The following is an 18,788-nucleotide window of genomic DNA, read 5'->3' on the forward strand; positions in this document are numbered from 1 at the left end:
ACATATATGAATATTTTGAAAAGCAATTCACTTGAAGAAGAAATAAAAAGAATGAGGTATTATAGACCATCTTGGGCTTACAGGAATTGATTTTTCAAATAAAAAGTTTGTGGAGTCCAAATGTAATGGTGAATAAAATGTCAATGACTATAATCATACAATAGAATTCATATATGGTGGATCTTGCTAAGTTATTTATGTAAACCTTCACATTTTGATGTATTGGTTTTAATCAGTACCGGTATCTAAGAGATTTAATGTATTGATGGCTTTTTTTTTTCCATACATTATAATGATCAGGGAAGTACTTTATAGCTTTTGATAAATATTTGTAAACAAAGTTCATAGAATGAACTTGAAAACAAAGAAATAAAATTAAGTAGCAATGGTACTTATACCCAATAACATGTAGGGAACAAATCTAATAGCTTAAGGGATTTGGTTAGAATGTATGCAAATTTATAAAGGTTTTGTTGTGATAGCTATTGAGAACAAGGTAGGAAATAACTTTGTAAAATTTTCATTTCTAAATATTTAATACAAGATGTTTAAATATAATTGAAATTATTTTTTACTTAAAACAAATCCCAATTTTCACATACATTTCCTTTAGTAGAGCTAAGAAACAGCCTGTGTAGTGTTCTGTGAGACCTCATCAATAAATTATTTGACAAACAACAAAGTGAAAAGTAAACTGTGAAGAACACGTTTGTAGCAAGATACATTTTATTTTCCAGCCATTCATTAGAATTATCAACAAGCTCTGAATACATTACGTCAATTTCACTACACTTGATTGTGATGAAGAAAATCATGAAATATGGTCACATCAAAGCATGTCATCTAATTTAAACATTTTTATTACAACATATTCCATTTTGTCAATAACAGGTATACATACTGAATTGATACACAATACTAAATGCTACCCACAAATGCTTATATTACATAATTACATGTGTGTCAACAATATGAGACAAATAAATTAAATGAAAGAAAGGATAAGCTAATATGTACACACGAAAAAAGACCAGCAATTTTTGACCATGACAAAAAACTTTTCCTATAATCAAACAATAATCTAACCCAGCCGCACTATGCCTCCATTTGTACAACTCATCTCAAAAAGGAGAAAAAAATTACTTCCCTTTGAAGTGCATATATAATGTATCAGGAATTTAAAACAGAAATGTCGAGTGTGAAAAAAAAAAAGTTACACAGGAATTTATCACAAAACCAAACCATTTCTACAGGAATGGATTCAACTTAGTGAACAAGTTAAAATGTAGGTTTGTATTTCTTCACTTCTACCATCACATGGTGAATGTTAATGAGCTCATGTTTGATCTGCAAGTTGCGGAACACTGGCTGGGAGAGAATTTTCTGGAACCGGTGATAATACTGGATGAGTAAGGTCAGAGCTCCCTGTTGATAGAAAATCACAGGATTTAAAATACATGGCAAAATATATTGGGTTTCAGTTTTATTACAACATTAATCATTTTAAAAGACTAGATTTGTAATAATTCATTAGAGAGGGTTAGACAAGAAAAGCTCATCTAATGTGGAGTTTTGTCATTTCTGTGATTAACAAATTAGGAGAGAAATACATATTTGCATTCTATAATTCTGAAGTGGGGGCATGGTGGTTGAGTGGTCAAGTGCTTGGCTTCCGAAACTGGGTCCCGGGTTCAAATATTGGTGAAACTGGACTTTGAATTTCAGGATTTTTAGGATGACCCTGAGTCCACCCAACTCTAATGGGTACCTTGGGAAAATTAAAGGCAGTTGGTCATTGTCCTGGCCACATGACACCCTGCTCATTAACCGTTGGCCTAAGAAACAGATGACCTTAACATCATCTGCCCTTTAGGTGGCAAGGTCTGAAAGGGGAACTTTACTTTTTTTAATTTTTTTATTCTGAATTAAAACACAGACTTTAGATGTTTACATTGTTACCTGCAGTATTTGAGTGCCATTTTTAAAATTAGTAAAAGCTCTCATGACATCTTGGTTGATATTCTCTAGAGCCCTCTTCCAGTCATTGTTAAATCCTCTCACGATTTGTAGAACTCTTTCTGGAAACAATATGGACAATGAATTAGTTCACCACAGACATTATTCCCATATTGATATATTCTGACTAGTTAACAATTCAATCAGTACAAGTTGACACAAGACAGATGTGTTATTTAACAGTACACTAGGTCTTGTATGAATATTTAGGAGGATACTAATCTGGTATGATTATATAGATTCATCTGGGACCCACATACTTTGAGTTTTGATAAAAATTTGGATTCAATGTTGCTATATGTATTATTGTATTACTGTCACATCAAGTGGATAGATTTCAAACAAATAGAGTTGCAGGCAATATCCAGGGAGAATACAAAAATAAAGAGTGTTTAAAAGGACATGATTACTGACTTTCTTCTGCCTGGAGCTTGTCAGCTTGGTTTCTTTCCAAATAAACTTCTGAATCTTTGACAAACGTAATCAGTCCACCAAAGTGAGGGGCCAGGATTTCTTCCACAAACTCCTGAGTCCGAGCTGCCAGAAGGTCTCGATACATCTCAGCTTCTTTGGAATCATCACTTGTACGCTCCTAGAGATAGACAAAATAGAATTACAAAACCTGCCTTTCATTTTAATGTCTTTTAGAAATCTAAGCATTCATGGTAATAAAATGACATAATTTAAGTAATAGTATTGTATTGAAAACTCAAAGGTTTGATCTCAGATGTCTTATAACTTACAGGTAAGTCTTACTGTCTTCATGAAGTTAACAATCACTTTGAACCTACCACTAAAACTCCCAGCATCATGTCATAGTTGTTGATGAGAAAGATGAGCTGCTCCTTCCGCTGGGGAAACTCTGCTGCCATTTTGAGGATAAAATTTTCCACTTCTGCTTGAAGCTGACCAAGGACACGATTCACCCGATCATTTGGAAATGAAGCATTGATGCCAACTATTGCAGCTGAGAACTCAGCAAATCTACGAGTAATCTATAAAAGAATAATAGAGAATAAAGAATTATAGAGAATCTTAAAAGATGCACAAGAACATTTATTTACTTTTTGTGATAAAAGCTAAATGCTAAAGAGGATTTTAAAATTTGATCAACCAAAATTTCTACATCATAACAGGATGAAATTACATTGGTTTAGATCTAAGTTCAAAGGTGACTGGTTATCAAATCAGGTCAGTGTGAATACTAGGATCTATAGGATGTAATTATCTTCAAATATGAAGGAACATCCAAAACATGTACAACAAAAAAAAAACAACAAGAAAACTGGGGCCTATTGTAAATGTGACCTAGTTTATTTACATAGTGGGGTATATTGTCAATGTGACCTAGTTTACTTACATAGTGGGGTCTATTGTCAATGTGACCTAGTTTACTTACATAGTGGGGTCTATTGTCAATGTGACCTAGTTTACTTACATAGTGGGGTCTATTGTCAATGTGACCTAGTTTACTTACATAGTGGGGTCTATTGTCAATGTGACCTAGTTTACTGGGCTCACATTCTCTTACACTCTGGATATTCATAGACACAATGTACTCAAACCTTGGCCATAACAAATTCAAGATGGTGTCCCAGTATCTGAAACATAAGCAGCAAGAAAACTGTCATGGTCTCCCTTAACAAAGAAACACACCCAAAAAAAAAAAGGCATTTATAATGGTGTTCTTTACCCTAGCCATAAAATATATTTGGAGAAAAAAATTTGCTTCTTGTCTTAACATCTCCAAAAGCAGCTAAAGTCTGCGAGAGAAATGAAATCAAACAAGTCGAACCTGTTCAGAGCAGGAACATTTCTCTTTGACATGATGCTTTGATATCTGTAGACAACATGTGCAGATAAAAATATTCCAATGGAGTCGTAAGAGTCTTGAATATTTTCTTCCATTAATTTCTGAAACAAACAAGTGCATGTTGTTGATTTATTTTATTTAGTATAAATATTTTTTTTACTAAACAGTAGGGATAAATATGGTTATTTTTTTATAAAAACCAATAGTCACAGTAGAAATAGGTAGCACTGTTGAGTTGACAATCCTAAACTTACAATAAATGTGGCCAAAGTTTTTCCCATGATGCTCTCAAACAGATTTTGTGCTCCACTTCCTGACACCATAAAAAAGTCTGACAAAAACAAATACTCTCTACAACAATTGTCCATCAAAGCAAACTGAAGGCTGCGGAATATACTCTCAAAGGAATACTGGAAGAAAGCAATAAAGACCCATTAGTTTCAGCAGGAAACTTTTAACTAAACTATTACAGTAGAACTTTAACATTTTAAAGAAAGCATTACTCTTGTTTCATTTTTAGCAGCAGCATGAGGAACAATGACTGGGGCCTCTAGCTCTGCTGTTAAAATTTCCCCTCTGTTACCAAGTGTAAACACTGTTGATCTATTCTTCAATGTTGGTTTGGAAGAGAAAAAACTTAACAAAAGTTAAGGAAAAACAAATTCAAATATCACTTGTATTCAGTAATGATACAGATGAAAACGAAAGTAATATTTTGATTGTAAAATTTTTTACTCTAGGTTTCACTGTTTTATTTGTGGTTATGTTTTTTTTTTTTTTTTTATAACTATTAAAGTTTAGTTGTTTTGTTGCCATTTTTAACAGAGGCTTCATAGAAAAACATATTATTGAAATAAATAACACCACTTATAGATTCTGTTTGAAAAATACAAATTTAAATAAAAGTATAACTAGAATTTTAAAATATTAAATTAGGAATAAGGAAAAGTCATATATTTATATTTTGATGTGTGAAGTTAGGTATAAGGTAAAGAAAACATTTGATACAAAGTCATGTATATGTAAATTTTAGTATGTATACAATAGATGTTAAGGATATTTTTCTTGGCTGTATCTTCCACTCCCATCAAATCATCTCGGGCTGCAGCTTCTTCAAACTAAAACATAAGAAAACAAATACATCAGGATGTAATTTAATTTGTTACAGTACAAACATACCATCATACATAGAAGGTAACAATAACAATATAATAACAACAGACAAAACTAATTTAAAACATACTGCTAGTTTCCTTTAACTTAAAAAGTTAATATTCTTTATGTGAAAATCTCAAAGCATTGCCATAAGCTAGTAGGATTTTTACTGTTCCATAAAATATTTGCAAGTTGAAACCTATATATTATTTGTATGAAGTTTATTCTTATGTGCTTACTCTGTAGTGATGAAATCCAAAGACAAAAGTAAAATAATACAAAGAAAATAATACAGAGCTTAAGTACCATTTATCTCATGGGCGAAAATTCATGAATAAAGCTTGTAACATAGACGTCTACACAAAACAATGTCAACTGCATAACAAGCCATGCATGTAAGAAACCAAGAAGCAAAACACCCAGATAAAGTAAATAAAACTTCTTTCACTATGTACAGCACGACAACTAAGTCTTACCCTTCATGAAACATTAATTTACACACCAAAAACATGATACTTTAGACAGTGTGACAAGAAATCAAAAGGTAAGGAAGAGGGTTGGTTTGACAAGAACAAAAAACCTAGAATAAACCCATGCAAGATAAACATCACCAACAGCAAGTAAAACATTTCCAGGCTTCGAGAAGTTGGTTTAGTTTTTAGTCAAATCAATTTTTTAGCTGACTATTTTGTAAGGCAATTAAAAAGAAAACAATGGTTTTAAAATTTACCAATTTGGATAACTCTTTCTGAATAAAATAAAAAAAAAATAAGCATCATGATAGTTATGATAAAAGACTACATTGAATACAAATGATAAATAATCTAATCTTATTTAATAAAACTTCAATGGAACCAACTAAAACTGTTTAATAGAGCAGATGAATGGCTATGGCAGAACAAAGACCAAACTTAAATACAATAGAGTTCAACAGGGCCTACAGAAAAACAAGTAATATAATACTTCTATGTAACAAAGTTCTTCATAATTTAGTTTCACAAGTTGCTATATTTCTGACAATACTATTTTTTGTATGCTTTCAAAATTCTTAGCATTAATATAAAGTCGTAAACTCCATCTATCAAAACAAACTCAAATGTATTCTTCCTTGTCCTCAGTTGTCCCCAAAGTTGTTCTATCAATCAAGCTTTTGCTAAACATGGAGGATTTTTTCCTTTCATTATGACTGGTCTAAACCACAGTCCGTTTGGAATGAGGACGTCACTGCAACAGTGCAGCACACCCTTTGGAAACAACTGTTCTAAATAAACTATTTCTGATAACAATGCACTACTATAAAGTAGATATAAAAGTAAAAATATCCAGCATAAGGTATATAGAAACAAGACACCTGGATCCAAGCTGCAGTATTTGTTCAATGAAAATAAAAAGATTTCTAGATAACACGCCAAAGCAAAAAAAAAAATGAAACAAAAAATCAGATGTGCCATCCTGTCAAATCAAAATTCCCTCTTTGGCATTCATTTGTGTTTACCACTTTGGAAATGTATCTGGCACGGACTGAAAAACAATGCCCCAATTTAGTTCCCATAGTCTGCTTGGTCTCCTCACTAGGAACCTGAAATTGAGCAGTACTGTAAACCAGTTCTTAGATGACAATCAAAATCATGCTCAAAAGAAATGAGAAAGTAACAAAGAACGAAACAAAATATTTACTTGGGTCCAACATTTAATGTATTTGTGATAAAGAACAGTGGTTCTCAACAATTTTAGACTCTTCCAATTAATAATATATGAAGACTATCACATACAAATTTTATAATTATGCTTTACTTATGGATTTTACTTGCAGAACATAAAGGAATTGGTAACAGAGTAAAATTTGAGAAACACTGTTACATAGAATACATTGAGAGTGTTTTGATGAATGTGAGAAACACTGTTATATACAATAAATTGACACTGTGTTGATCAATGTGAGAAAGACTGTTATATAGAATACATTGAGGCTGTTTTGATGAATGGGTGTTTTGAATTTTTATGAAATGGAAATTATAGCCTAGCGATGTCCCTTTTAATTCACTACAAAACTTATTGATTACTACAGAGCTAACTAGAACTCAAAGAACTATGATGTTTATTTTAACCATACTTAATATATGCTTGTCATTTTTATAAGTATTGCTTTTTAACTGAAATAAATGTTAGTAATATAGATATTGCTCTTTAATTAAAATAGATGTATTCAAAAAAAAAAAATGTCATCTGCCCCAGTACTTGAAGAGATCAAAATATTTAACTTTTCTTTGATAGTAATGATGAGAGTAATTTCCAAAGTAGTTCAACTAAACAATATCCAGAAAAAAACAAAAGGATCTAGCTACCCAATAAAACATCTAAGTGGAGCATATGAACACATACTTACAATCTTACACGATAGTTGGGAGCAAGAAAGTTTTTTGTGTTTGACATTGAATTATTGTTTTGTATTGGAATATTTGCTTCAAAATTTAAAAACAACCCCAGAAAACCCCCAGTTTAAAATTACATAAAAAACTTGGTGAAACATTGGCTCTAATGCAAATAGTAAACTAAACAAACAACTAATTTATTAAGGGGCAATAGCACAAAGTGATTTGTTGGGCATACAAAAAATAAAAATATTATTTTGAAAGGATTAATTCTGAATGAGTTTTTATAACGGTTCAAAACATTGTATAACTATACAGCTAAATTACTTTGGCTAAATATTAAATGAATTGAACTTTGTTATAAATCATTCATTAAAACATGATCATAATTGTAAATGGTAGAAACTTTACTATCATATTATTTAATCTAAAATTGTGATCAAAGATTAAATTGGCCCTATCTTAATTAGCTCTGTAAAACAAAAATGCAGCAAGTCCAATTTAAAAACAAAAATAAATAAAAACAAAGTCAAAAAAAAAAAATTTGAAAAAAAAAAAAGTCTTATTGAGTCAAATTCATCTTAGTTTCAACATAGTCGATTTTCATGTAGTTTCAAATTTGTCTTAACAAGTCTAATATAGTTTCAATTTAGTCCACTTTTAATCAGAAATGCTAGAAATGCCTTGTCCTATACCAGCAATCATAAAGGAAGAGTGTCACATGTATCCACAATAAAATAAATGACTGACAGCATTGCTTTAACTAAACCCCAAACAGCATACTAAACCAAAAACATCGCAGCTCTTATCAAACTAATACCGAACTTCCAACCAAATACAGACATCTAGGTGCACAACCCCTTTTTTTAAATCCCAAAAGGTGAAACTCTTACAGAGTCTCAAATTATACATCCTAAAATCTCCAATCACTCAAACTAGAAGATATTATTTTATTTGTCCAAACAAATGTAAATTCAGTTTGACTACAATAGTCCACCTAAATATCACTACTATAGCACTAAGTCATGGAGCTGTTTCTTGAAGTCATCGTGTTGAATCTCAAAATGAATAGTCTTTACTGAGCTTTCATGAAACTTTAAGGAGCCACACATTAGAGCAGACTAGGTTATGATCAAGGAACTTTGTACACAAAACTTTCTTAGACATGCACAGAGTTAGCACACTAGTCAGTAGTCACACTACACATTAGTCAGTAAAAGGGATTTTTTTTATGAGCCTTTCCCAAACAGGAATGTTCAAAGACAAAACTTCTATGGCCCAGTACAATTTTATGACTGAACAAAAAAAAAAAAGCCTTGATGCTAGATATGAAAAAGCAATATATTATTTACAAAATGGTTAATTAAACTAGAAGGTCTTTAATGAGGTGGTTATTTTATAGTTATCCTAATGAATTAGATTCTTATGACACTAAGCCTTGTGTTATTTAATGTGAAAAGTCAGGCTAATTGCAAAGTTAAGTACTATAAGTCATTGTTCTTCAACCAGTTTGAAAGCATTCCATTGAGCAATTTGCAAAAGGTTCATTCAGATTAGGTGAAAGCATATAATAATTGAGACAATATTTTTTTTTACCTGAAGTTTGGTCAAGCGGCTGGAGTAGCCTTTGAAGTAGGAATAATAAATTTTACTCATAGTATCTATGTACTCATCTCTCACTTCCTTAGCAACATGCCTCTCATTGGCCATCAGGAATTCATTAAAAATCCTGGTTGGAAAAAAAATGTAATTCATTTTTTCACAAAGTGTTTAAAAAAATAAAAAATAAATTGAACGAAATTGTTAAAACTAATATTAAACAAGGGATATCAAAATAAGAGTACCTAAACTTGAGCAACGTATTCTGAGGAATTTGATAATTGCTCATGGGCTTTCTGAATGCATAAATCTTTTGAAGTAAAAATTCTCTGATTTTGGAAATGGCCTAAAAAAAAAGGTATATAAATTTAAAATACAGATATTTATAATTAAAATAAAATCTTGTTTTTACAACTTAACTAAATACTTTTCAGTGATGTACTAAATCATAACAAGGCAAATGTTGCTGTGGTAAATCATATAGCTCCAGGACATCCCTGAGTTTTAATAGTTTTCGACACATGCGTGTTTATTATGTCAAGCTTGAGGGCATACAATCACAGACCAGCCGAAAGTCAAATGCCCTTACTTATTCAGGTCACATTAGGTGTGTGTGGGAAAATAAAGCAGATTTTTCTGGACAACCTTGATTGCGTAAACTAGTTAAAGGCTCAATGGGGCAGCCTGGGAAGGTGATGATTTTCAATGATAAGCTATCAAAGGCAGGTTCATCTATGGAACAACCAGATAGACCTGTTAACTACCTCACCCTAAGGCCAATGTTAGTCAACAATCAGAAAGAGGAGTGGCTCAACCAATGGGCATCAGGAAACACAGGTAGAGCCATGTACAAAGAAATGACTATGCCTAACAAACTGGACAGTATTAACTTCCTCCCCTGCAAAGAACAATCTACTAAGAACAGGACACACACCACTATTAAATTACCATCTGAACAAAATAAACTCCACACAACTCTCCCTTTGTAGACGCTGCGCCCACCCTTATGAAACCGTAAACCATATCCTCTTTGAATGCCCCTTCCTAACCCTCCTTAGGCAGACCCTACTTCCACTACAGCCCAACATAACCAACACCCTGTACGGCAGTGCTGAACAACTGAAGAAAACAGCACACTTTTTTTCCTTGGCACAGTCTGCAAAAGAGCTCACAGCTCGGCAGCAATAAAGTTGACTAGAAGAAGAAGAAGAAGAAGAAAGAAGGTGATCATAAAGATCAATATATAAGGAATCTGAAATGAGCTATCAGGGTTGCTAGTCTTTGGCCATTATCCATTGTTTCATGTGAACTATTTAGTGTGCTCATTCTTTATTGAGTTACTGTTTGATCATCTGTATTTCACAGTGTATTATTTCGACTAGAGTATTTTATTTCAGTCAAGTCATTGTACAAGCAAAACCTATATTTTGAGTGACTTGTTTTATTCTTAACTGAGTTTAAGGGCATTGAACTCAAGAAATTATTTCCAGGGCTGTGTTTCTTCAGTGTATCAAAGCAGCAAGTTGTAATAGATTTTAAAGCACCTCCAAATCTGCACAAGTCATGGAGTTGTGGAGACAAATACAAAGCCCTCTCTTTAAAAAAATCATGACATTTATAATAGATTAACTGACATTTTGTTGCAGGTGTTCTGCTCTTCAAATGACACGCTTAGCCAAAGGCCACAGAAAAAGATCAAATTACACACCTTTCCTCAATCACTGCTAGGTTCATTCAATTTTTTGGGAAATAAAATTTTGGTTACTTTATCTTTACAAGAATTAAAGTTTTCTTTGTATGACTAAGAAAATATGTCAAAAGTTTATTCAAAGAATAACTTTGTGTTGGTACTTACTTTGATTTTGAGTTTTTCTAAAATATCTTTCACATCAAGACAAGCTCTGGCATCTCTAAAGGACTGCTCTTTGACAAAGTTTATTTTGTGGTTTAACTCATGGAGCTGTTCCTTGAAATCATCTTCCGTCACTGGACACTCTAGAATGGACCTGATGGAAAATATACACATGTAGTTTAATGGTATTGGCAATGGCAGTATGAAACTAGTGAAATGCTATGCTGCAAGTTGCCTCAGGGTAGACTCCCGAAGCCTTTACCATGTTTGGGAATAGCCGCAAGGTAGTAGTGGCTTAAATTCATAGTTTTCCCTTCCCCTCTTAACTAGTATTTTCTGCCTGAAGTTAAGTGGTTTAGGCACCACTTGCCCACCTTTGCCCCTTCTCCTGACGGTAATAACCATTCCCACGACCCAATATCTGAGCCACCCAATACCTGCATCTGAACTTGTGATCGTTATATTGGGAGATTTACCAAAATATCAATCAAACATATATACGTTCACTTTTTTTTAAGAGACTATAACCCATGAATTAAACAAGTAGCATAGAAAGAAATGCAGATTAAGAGAAAGAAAAGCTAGATACATGATAAGCAATCATAGTGACTAGATCAAAGTCTTTTTTCTTCTTCTTCCTCTGTGTTAGGTTGGAAGGTTTAGATAACTAGTCAAATATCTGAGGTCAACTGCGCAGTGGTTTCCAATCCTGATCAGGCAGCTCTCCACACAGTTTTAAAATAATTTTGAAATTAGATCAACGATTGTATTCTAAAAGGTAATGGTACTAACTTGATCATAGTTTCTGGAATGACCATCTCATCAACATACTGACTTAATTCACCACGTATCGACTGTAAAGAAAAAATCAAATTGATCAACCCTACTTTCAATTTTTTAATGTATGTAAAATACATTATAGACATAACTAAATCTAGAACAGTAGTAGATAAAGAACTATCAAAATTGTATTCATCAAATGTCAACCTAATGATAAAATGTCAAACTCAAACTCTGACCATCAATAACTACAATTATGGACACATTCATGAGTTTCTATACGCCCCATGTCACGGATGAATGTGTGTATGTATGTATAATCTATTTTTACATTCTGCGCGAATGACCGGAAGTGTGTTTTGTTGTCAGAGGTTGATCAGACAGAGACCAGCGTGTGTGATATGCAGTAAAGCTGATTAGACGTATCGAGACCTAAGGTAGAGGCTATCGAGTTATAATTATAAATATAATAGGAAAGCTGTGACACCCCACATCATTCTACTTAAATATGAAGCACTTAACAAGAGAGAGAGCAAACAGTACGGGTAATTAGTGACCTCAAGAGACAAGAGATGTTAGGTTTAGTTAACAGTGCTAGGTTGGGGAAATCCATAAGATCAACAGCCTCTACTTACTTCAGCGGATGTGGAAACTAATTATAGCTAGACAGAAATAGAAGTGTCTTTAAATGTTTACAACTGATTTTTTGATAGTCTGATCCTTAATAATCTGGCACACTCTGTAATCAGACAAAAGATGAAGTATGCATCAGACACAACATGCATGCCTCACCTCTTTCCAATTATTTCTTACTGTGTTAAACTGTGATATGTTCTTAAGTGTCTTTCTGTGATTACTACCTATACATATTTTTTAGAGTCGAAGTTTTGTTATGTCTTGTATGATACCAAACAAATTGGCAAAAAAAAAAAGAAGTTAGTTTTACATATTTCGGATGTTCCTTCAGAGTTGAAGATAATTTACTTCCTAGACCAAGCCTCCCACAGGATGATGGGAGATGGCAGGGGGCAGAGTATGAACTCGGGACCATGGAGAAGTCTGAACAACTGTCCAGCACGCATACTGCATGACCAAGCAGATATTGAAAATGACACCAAGAGAAAAAAATCCAAAATCTAGTAAATATTCCCAATATGATAAAGCTCTTTCTCATCTATTGTTGAAAGTCTAAGAGAATATCTTTTTACATCATAATCAGGCCTATACCATTTAATATCTTTGAAGTATTTAAAGTTAACTTTTGGTAATCTGACATTTTCTGTAACACCCACTCATTCCAGTAACCATTGGACTATCAAGAGTCAACTATATTATTATATAATGAAAAAATGTTTAACCTCCACTGGGATTTAAATCAAGATTTTGGTAAAAATACCACATAGCACACAATACTTTTGTCATACAGTTAATAATGCAAAATAGTTTTAAAATAATAATTGAACAAATAGAGAAATTCCACAAGAATATTCTATTTGTTCTCATGCTGACTTGATGATATACAGAGGGAAAAATGTTTGTTCTATGTAATAATGCAATAAAAATGCACTTGCTCAGGAAGACCTTACAGAGTCATTAATAAAAGTAAAATTGATTACTTGTCTGTTTTTCAGTTTGACATTCATGGCTATAGACTGATCTTGTAAGGACTGTATCTCTGTGCTGATGCTGCTCAGATCACCTTGGAAACCATTCAACATCTGTTCCATTCTCTAAAGAAAACACAAATATACAACAGCATTGAAATAATGTATCAACATTAATTTAGAGCAATTAATATATGATTAAATATATTTATTTATTTATATAGAATCAAAATATTTATATTTTATACAATTCAAGTCAAAGTTTGTAACTATAAAGAAATGTATGTTTTTTATTATTCTGTAAAATCTGACTTTTAAATATCTTATCAACTGAATACATGAAACCTAGATACATTCTCAAGCCTTAAAAATACAAGAGGTAAGCTAAGTTGGATGTGTGGCTAAGTGCATTAGTGATTTAACTACCAATCAAGGGGGCTCAAGTTCAAATCCTGACTTGTGTTTGTTGAACAGACAGCACAGAAACTGTCTATCACATACCTGCCCCCCCCCCCACCTCCACATGTCCAAAAAAAGATATTTGACCATAGCCCACAAACAAGGCTATATGCTATAAATTTATATTCATGTTTCACTGCCCAATGATATTCCTGGCCAGCACAAGGACCCAACACCTTTACTTTAATGCAATGATAAATTAGTCGTGTATGGCTTATCTTTTATAACATTCCTAGAAAGAAAACATGTTAGCTAAGTAACATCAAACTGACCTCCAAAATGGTGTCACAGGCTGCTATCTGTCTGTGTAGACTTGCAATATTCTGACTTTCTTTAATATCTTGAATATCTTTGTAAGAAAAACTTATAGCTATATTATCAAAATGCATTCCAAACATAATACAAACAAGCTTGGTCTTAATTGTACAGTTAATGACTAGAAAATATGTTGGATACAATCTTGCACAGATTCATTTTCAACTTTCAGCAGTTCTTGTTCTATTTCTTTAGAATAGTGTCGCAAGTCCACTCCCTAAAAAGAAATTAAAACATGGATACAGTATTTATGTGCAAGAAAAGAATAAAAATAGAGATATATACTCAAGATTTTATTAGAGACCTGAAATATGTATAGAGTTCTTAATTTCAACAAAATCTACACATGAAATGATGTAGTTAGAAGAAAAACAAAACTGATTGAAGCTTTCAAAATTCATCCATTCAAGAAAACATTTTTTAAAATTGAAAATAATAATAATAATAATAATTTTATTTATAAAGCGCTGTTAACAAACAAAATGTAGGCTCAAGGCGCTGTAACAACATTACAAACAAAAACACAACAGCTAAAATGACAGTTAATCTAAAAAAGTTTTAAACACGTAGGTCTTAATGTTCTTCTTAAAAGTGGTGTAGCATGTTGTCTGTCTGAGATCAATGGGGAGTGCGTTCCAAGCCTTTGGTCCGTGAACTGAAAAAGCCCACAGACCGTAGCTTTTGAGGGAGAAACGTGGCACTACTAAAAGCGCTGAGTCCATTGAGGGCAGGAAAAAGTTTTATTTTATTTTTTTCAATAGCATGTTGAATGTTTTCATCAGACATTTTTTTTTTCTGTTTACCTTTTTTAAAGCTTCTTTCACTATTTCATCTTCCAGATTCTCTTGTATATGTACTGAAATTTACAAACCAATAATCATTAGTTTTTATAGACAACATAATAACATACTTCAAAACTGTGTCATTATACTTATTGCAACCATATTTTGTTAGTTGTACTGTTACTTAATGCATCTCAGAGTTTGGCCTCAATCAGCAGTAATAATTAGCTACTTCCACAAAGCTGACCAGCACATCACAAGACATAAAATCTGATTTCAATTCAGTTGTTACTATCACAGAAAATTTACTACTTATGTTGACCAAACTAACTAATTAAAACAAAGGTTTAATGTCATGGGACGCTAATCAAAGAAAAATTTAAAAGTCATGGGCTGCTAATTGACGACATTTGTTCATCTTTATAAGCCATGTGTGATGGGTGGCAGCCTCTGTAGGTGGTATGCACTTTGCACTCTTTTCCTGATAGTCCAAGTTTGATTCCTGACATGATCCTTAGTACATACTATTTTACTAAAGGAAAGTCAGAATGTTATATAAAACAAAAGAAGACAGTTTTTTTATATAAAAAGTTTCTACCATTCTTCTTCTGCTACAGTGCAACAGTAGAATTTAAGAAAAGCAACATAAATTGTAATTATCATTTTACATTACCATCCACTTCATCCAGCAAGAAGTCTTCTGATGTGAAGTCTAGCTCTCCAAGTTGAAGGTTGACATCAGTCTAGACACGCACACATAAAAGAAAAGGAAAAAAGAAAAGAAAATAATAGAAGAACAAAATGGATGCAATAAATTTTGTTTAAATAATGTTTAAGACTGTAGACTAATCAAAATACAAATTTTTAACTTTCTCTATTAGTTTCAGTGCTTTTTCTTTGCTCAACCTATAAAACTCTGCCCATTAACTATATCATAAATTAAAAATCAAGATTGTAATTTTTTAATTATTACTTTTTTTGCAACAAAATTGAAGAGGTAGCTTTTATTTCCATAATCTTATAAAAATTAAATATAATAAATAGTAAATGAAAGTAAGGAATTTCTGATAAATAAAATCTTTTAAGTTTACAGTTTTGTGGTTGATAAAATACTCATTTTTAAAAAAATCACAAAGAAAAAACATTGATGCAAGTTCTTTTTTTTTTTTTATATTTTTATAGCTTTAATTAAAATTTTTTTTTGATCTATTATTTTTAAGTATGGTGAGTAGGACAATATAATTATTTATGTTGATAGAAAATGCCTCTAAATGCATTTTTCAAGCCCTTTTGGTTGGTTAGGAAATTTTATTCACTATTCACAAGGCTTATAATGATTAACATTCTATTGCTCTAATTGAATAGTCATTGAGACATTTTGGATTTCAATTTGCAATTTAAGTAATTTTTTTTTTACATTTTGCTATTTGCAATGAAAGTTAACTTTAAAAAAAAGTGCTCTTCATGTGATAGTCATAAGACTATCTTCAAGTTATGTAACACATCTTTTGTTGACTTTTTAAATACAACATAACGTTGGACAAATAATTTGTGACATATTCTGACATATGAAAGTCTAATGATCTAGTTGCAGTCTAGACACTAGATTCTCTAAACATTATCTAGAATCTTAATTCAAACACTTATTTAACAGTACATCAAGTAGAAGTATGGTAGTGCTATGATTTTAGTTGAAGAGAGACGTGCTTAGTATTTCCTCCAAATGTGGATATGGAGATGCTGTAATTATAGTTCAAACCACTTTGAGAAAGAATGACAACAGTGATGACATACTTTTCTTGAGTTTAATGCCTTTAAACAATGTCATAAAACACAGCTTATGCACAAAGTAGATACAGTATACAATAATAATGATAGATAAACTAACCAGCTTTTTAATTAAAACTAGTGACATCTAGAACCAACTTTCTAAGCAAATAACTCCAAGCTCACGCTCTCTAACTAAGAGTCTGTCATCTTTTAAACCTCTTTCATAGAATTTTAGATTCTAGATCCATATATTATTACTATAAATTATTACTTTTAACTGTGTCAGTGTGTGTGGTTGCAAATTGTTTATATGTATTATTAGATCTCTAGATCTATAATATAGACAAGTTATATGGTAATTTCCCACTTATGAACAGGTTAAGCGCTGCCGCCGCAATTTTTGCGTTTGAATTTTTATAGCTCCTTAATGGTTAGTCCTAGGAAAAAACTACAAACATCTATAAATTTGTCATTCATTTGTCAATAAAAATAGCTATATATTTATATATTGTTTTGTTACTCTATGCATAATTACAATAAAAAATTATATTGAAGAGGGTCAGGTCAATGAGGTCCAGCGCAACATTAACGAACACCATTCTCCGCTATGTACACTAACGAACACAATTTGTACACTAACGAACACTTCATGTTATTTTATTTAAAAATAATATTATCTTCAATTTTTTTTATTTCAATATCAATTTATTTTTAAACCAACTCAAGATCGACAGATTAGTGTCACTTTTCCCACTTTTCATTGCTCCCTTCTCTGCTAAACCCTCAACTTTACAAAGGGCCATAGACTGTGACCTACCTAGATCTAGTTGACCCAAAAAAAACAGAACAAACAAAAACTGTGCGACCCGGCGCGTCTAGCCCGCTCACTCCACTCAGTGAATGTGACCTAATTTGGTACCTGATTGATCAATAATTGTCCCTCCCACTACTTGTTTTTTCTGGTACTGTGTAGATGATACCATGCTAGATACCTATCTAGGCTGGTCAACCAATAATTAGAGTGACAAGGATGAAAAAAGAGAGAGAGAGCAGGATTGTGCCACTCATTAAAACATTACTTTTTCATTCACACTATACCCAACTCTCCCTCATAAGCACTATGTTTCGCGATATTCCCTTTCTTTTTACTCATTCACATAAAACTTGGTTTAACATCTAAAACAAAAGCAAAATTAAGTAAGAAAATGTTAGACCTATACAAAATAAATCAAAGAAATCTCCATTTCCCGGCCTTGAGTTACATCCCTTTGATATGCATTTTCAACATTAAAATAGCGTTCGTTAGTGTCATTGATAGTGATAAAGACCGTTTGTTAGTGTCATTGATTGTGACAAATGAATATTATGGAACACCCCATATTTACTCAAAGACTATGACGTGTGTTTTAGGCCTATTTAGATCTAGATGCATTTTAGATAGTTAGATACTTAATCTTCACTCCGGACCTACCCTCCTTCTGTCCTAGAAGAAAACAACTTGCATCGTCCTACCAGTGCTGTGAGTGCTTTTTGAACCTGTGTAAAACCCTTGTCCTTGTTTTTCAGAGTAAAGGAAACTAGAAATGTCAGAAAATAGGGGGTGTTCCCTAGATGAAAATTACTCTACTTACTACTTCGTTCTTATTTATGAAAGTTAAATTTAAGTCATTTAAGTTATTTCAATTAAAAAAAAATCAATCGTTGACCATGTGACCCATGTCAGTCGCATCGGCATCGTTTAGGCCATTTAGGGGGAGTTTAGTGACATAATAGTTACCTGTAAGTAACAGTATACTATAATAGTGAGTAGTTTAGAGTTTTAAAGTTTAGTGATTAGTCATTTTTAGTGACACTGACACTGTGACAGTGACACTTGACAGTCATCACAGTCTGACTCGTCACTCTGAGAGTGACAGAGTGTGAGTCTCTAAAACTTAGTCGACTTAGAGACTTACTTAGACTTCTTTAGTTCTTATCGTACTCGACTCGTAGTTGTTTGAACTATAATTACAGCACCTGAAAATCCGCATATCTCACATAATTTTGTATAGACTACGTAAGTCTCTCTTCAAATAATAATCGTGACATATTTGGCACTTTATTCATAGCAACATACATCATGTTCATAGTTAGTAGGGGACACGTCCAATAGTTCTGCCATTTTTGTTATTGTTTTTATATCAAGATCTAGATTAGTACAAAGCTGGTTTGGAAACAAAAATAAAATATTGATATATTCTAGAATATAGATCTAGACTTCTAGATCTACAT

The 18,788-nt window shown here is 32.3% G+C and overlaps 1 protein-coding gene across 3 annotated transcripts; it reads right to left on the minus strand.

Moving 5' to 3' along the window:
• Window positions 1-614: 614 nt before the first annotated feature.
• Window positions 615-18,774, minus strand: LOC106076589 (vacuolar protein sorting-associated protein 52 homolog). 3 transcript variants are annotated; one of them, XM_056041972.1, is made up of 20 exons: window positions 18,634-18,774; window positions 15,421-15,490; window positions 14,769-14,821; window positions 14,107-14,182; window positions 13,923-13,990; window positions 13,204-13,317; window positions 11,600-11,661; window positions 10,811-10,961; window positions 9,201-9,301; window positions 8,953-9,085; window positions 6,480-6,563; window positions 4,890-4,947; window positions 4,333-4,466; window positions 4,084-4,239; window positions 3,812-3,930; window positions 3,494-3,617; window positions 2,808-3,011; window positions 2,431-2,608; window positions 1,960-2,078; window positions 615-1,425 (listed from the first exon to the last, which is right to left on the minus strand). In XM_056041972.1, exons 1-20 carry the CDS (start codon window positions 18,676-18,678, stop codon window positions 1,279-1,281), a joined length of 2,196 nt encoding a protein of 731 aa, XP_055897947.1. In that variant the 5' UTR covers window positions 18,679-18,774; the 3' UTR covers window positions 615-1,278. The 3 variants fall into 3 exon arrangements, with proteins under 3 accessions (XP_055897947.1, XP_013092883.2, XP_013092894.2); XM_013237429.2 differs by lacking the exon at window positions 6,480-6,563 and adding an exon at window positions 5,715-5,732 and having other exon boundaries at window positions 616-1,425; XM_013237440.2 differs by lacking the exon at window positions 6,480-6,563 and having other exon boundaries at window positions 618-1,425.
• Window positions 18,775-18,788: the final 14 nt, after the last annotated feature.

The sequence above is a fragment of the Biomphalaria glabrata genome, chromosome 9 (assembly GCF_947242115.1).
Source record: "Biomphalaria glabrata chromosome 9, xgBioGlab47.1, whole genome shotgun sequence".
In the NCBI taxonomy this organism is placed as follows: domain Eukaryota; kingdom Metazoa; phylum Mollusca; class Gastropoda; family Planorbidae; genus Biomphalaria; species Biomphalaria glabrata.

What these genes read in the sequence shown, in the direction of transcription:
- LOC106076589 (XM_056041972.1), bottom strand. Translation starts at nt 18,678, where the DNA reads ATGGCAGAACTATTGGACGTGTCCCCTACTAACTATGAACATGAT. An exon ending in CTGCTAAAAATGAAACAAGA is followed by an intron (nt 4,240 to 4,332) that starts GTAATGCTTTCT and finishes GCTTTCTTCCAG; the next exon opens with TATTCCTTTGAGAGTATATT. An exon ending in CAAGCTCCAGGCAGAAGAAA is followed by an intron (nt 2,079 to 2,430) that starts GTCAGTAATCAT and finishes TATTGTTTCCAG; the next exon opens with AAAGAGTTCTACAAATCGTG.